Raw genomic sequence first — 2,978 nt, 5'->3', positions numbered from 1 at the left:
TTATCTGGAACCAAGTTCAGTTTTGTGAGATTTGTCAACAATTTGGATCTTGTCATGATGTGTTTCTGTGAATTTGTAATCTAGTTGATGTATGCATCTTATTAGTCCATTTGTCAGCTTGTTCATAAGGACATGCGTGTTTCATATCTGAATCTGAAAGATTAACTCTGATTCTCAATGGGTATTGCAGATCCGGCCAGATCGTCAAACTTTGTACTGGAGTGCCACATGGCCAAAGGAAGTTGAACAACTTGCCAGACGATTCCTGTTTAATCCATATAAAGTACGTTATGCGTTTGATGCTTTGTATAGTAAAGATTCTAATATGTTAGTTGAACTATTGCCGGTGAGTCCTACTTGTAAATACCATATCCTATTGTACTCAGTGTCCGTGTAAGCTGAGAAATTTGGCTTGTGAGCTGGATAAATCTATGCTCAAGAGCAGAATTGTAGTGACTCTTTTTTCTTGTTATCTTTTTGCTTTGTTTATTAAAGTAGTTTAACATGATACCACAACTGGTGAAACCATTGGAGCCTGGATCTGGTTTGACAAATGAAGGAAAGCTTATTCAGGCCTAACCTGAGAATAACAGAAGTTTGTGAAGCACAGTTTTGGATAAGATAGAGCTCGGTTTCATTCCTTCAGTATGAAAGAAAGTTTTTGATTATGAGTTCGTAACTGACACAGAATGTTCTGTTCTCTGCTTGCCTTTTTTCCTGTTTCTTGCTGTGGGGGGCAGGTGATTATTGGTTCGCCAGATTTGAAAGCAAACCATGCAATTCACCAACATGTTGAAATTGTATCTGAGAACCAAAAATATAACAAGTAGGGTGAATTTCTACTTCTTTTTTTCCCCCCATTTCAGAACTTCTTAAGGTCGTGTATGTTGGGTTTGATTCTAATTTTGATCACAATTCAGATTAGTGAAGCTGCTGGAGGACATTATGGATGGTAGCCGCATTTTGATATTCATGGACACCAAGAAAGGGTGTGATCAAATAACTAGGCAGCTCCGAATGGATGGTTGGCCTGCATTATCTATTCATGGAGACAAAAGTCAAGCAGAAAGAGATTGGGTCCTATCAGAATTCAGGGCTGGCAAGAGCCCAATAATGACAGCTACAGATGTTGCAGCTAGGGGTCTAGGTATGTCCAGGGAGGGAAAGCACAATGATCACTTTTTTAATTTGATGCATTTATTTTAAAATGTTACATTTGTTGATATTAGCATTGCTCCTCATTCCCTAAGGACCATACTGGGAATAGGGAGATAGAGCAGACTAATATATCTAGTCATGATTTTCTTCCTGTGTGATAACAATTCAAACGTCCTACACAGTGTAAAGTATGGAGATTGTTTACCAGACATGAAGCATCATGGTGTTGCGTGTATGAAGTAGACATTTTGAGTTCTTATGGATACGATAACCTACAGCAAGTACTCTGAAAGTTGTAATTTTAGACCCTGTTCATTGATTGTTGTTTGAGAAAATTGTAATTTTAGACCCTTTGCAATATTAGTGCCATATTTTCTGAATAGTCAATATTAGTCCCACACTTTAGGAAAATGTTGCAATATTAGCCAATGTATTCCTGAAGTGTGGGACTAATATTGCAACGTTGGGACTAACTTTGCAATGTCTTTCTAAAATGTGGTACTAATGTTAACTATTTCAGAAAATGTGACTAATATTACAAACTACCCTACATTTTGGGACCGAAATTGCAATTTTTCTCTTGTTCTGTATTCAGTTCAAACCCCATTTGTTCATTTTGTTCATTCTCTGAGATGACAGGACCTGCAATTACTGTGGCTTAATATTAGTTAATTTGGTCAGATTTGGTGATGAATTAAGTTACATTGTTTGCTATTTCAAATGCTGTTGTTTTGCTTTTCTTTCATGCTTTGTAAGTTAACACTGCCAATGCTACTCTCTTGTTCTGTTAAGAATGCCATGTTGGGATAAAGACTGGTCAAAATTATTTTTAATAGCTTTTGATATAGACATGGTTTTAAGCGTGGGACTGGTTTAAGGAATGATTTCTAGAATTTGGTATTTGTAATTTAAATGCAATTGCATAATGACAAGCTATATTATTGTATTCTGCAAGTTGGTAAGAAGCATCCTGACCCGTAATAATTTATATTTGGACCCGGCAGATGTGAAGGATGTGAAATATGTCATCAATTATGACTTTCCGGGATCTCTAGAGGATTATGTTCATCGTATAGGGCGAACAGGAAGGGCTGGTGCTAAAGGTACTGCATACACTTTTTTCACTGCTGCTAATGCCAGATTCGCAAAGGACCTCATTAACATCCTCGAAGAGGCTGGACAGAAAGTCAGCCCTGAGCTGGTAGCTATGGGACGTGGTGCACCTCCACCACCAGGTTAGCCTTTGAGTTTGCAATTGTGCTCGCTCATGTATGGTCTGTATTTTTTTTGAAGCCACATTGTCTTAGTTTGGTGAAAGCCTGAGGTTGTGTATTTGGCTAGTTGCAAATATCCAGCTTTTGACTTGAATTTCACTTGCAAGTTTCACTTGGCAATAACAACTTTGGTTCGTCATGTGTATGCTCATCTTGCTCGTGCCAAATTTTCTGGATCGGTGACCGTCATTTGGTGTCCTTCACTGTGTAATAACAATAACTTGGTTTTCATCAGCTTTTCACGGAATTCCATGCTGTTCGATTTCCATTTTGTACTTTAATACAAATTTGGGTGCCCCACCTATTTGTGCATACTGATGTTGAGTTCTACTCTCGGTTCTAATGGTTTGCCCCATGTAATTAATAACAGCGTATGGTGGTGGGCGAGATCGTGGAAGGGGATATGGTGGCGGCCGTTCTTGGAACTGAGGAATGGATGCTGATGAATCTGGTAGCTCCTGGAGTGCTCTTAGTTTTAGCTTTGTTTAGAAGACCCTGCAGTTGGCAAATGATGCTTGTGAACACTCTGGGGTCTTTCTTGTGTAA

The 2,978-nt window shown here is 38.6% G+C and overlaps 1 protein-coding gene across 1 annotated transcript in view; it reads left to right on the top strand.

Annotated features, from left to right (window-relative positions):
- Positions 1 to 2,978, top strand: part of LOC105157744 (DEAD-box ATP-dependent RNA helicase 20) — a gene marked incomplete at its 3' end in the record, with an annotated part of 5,482 nt that extends 2,504 nt beyond the window's left edge. The window contains 5 exon segments of the mRNA XM_011074205.2: positions 191 to 283; positions 741 to 826; positions 921 to 1,147; positions 2,163 to 2,393; positions 2,803 to 2,978. Coding sequence (XP_011072507.1) covers positions 191 to 283; positions 741 to 826; positions 921 to 1,147; positions 2,163 to 2,393; positions 2,803 to 2,861 — 696 coding nt within the window.

The sequence above is a fragment of the Sesamum indicum genome, linkage group LG3 (genome assembly GCF_000512975.1).
Source record: "Sesamum indicum cultivar Zhongzhi No. 13 linkage group LG3, S_indicum_v1.0, whole genome shotgun sequence".
Taxonomy (NCBI): Eukaryota; Viridiplantae; Streptophyta; class Magnoliopsida; order Lamiales; family Pedaliaceae; genus Sesamum; species Sesamum indicum.
The sequence above is the reverse complement of the archived record's forward strand: the minus strand, read 5'-3'. Positions and strand labels throughout refer to the sequence as shown.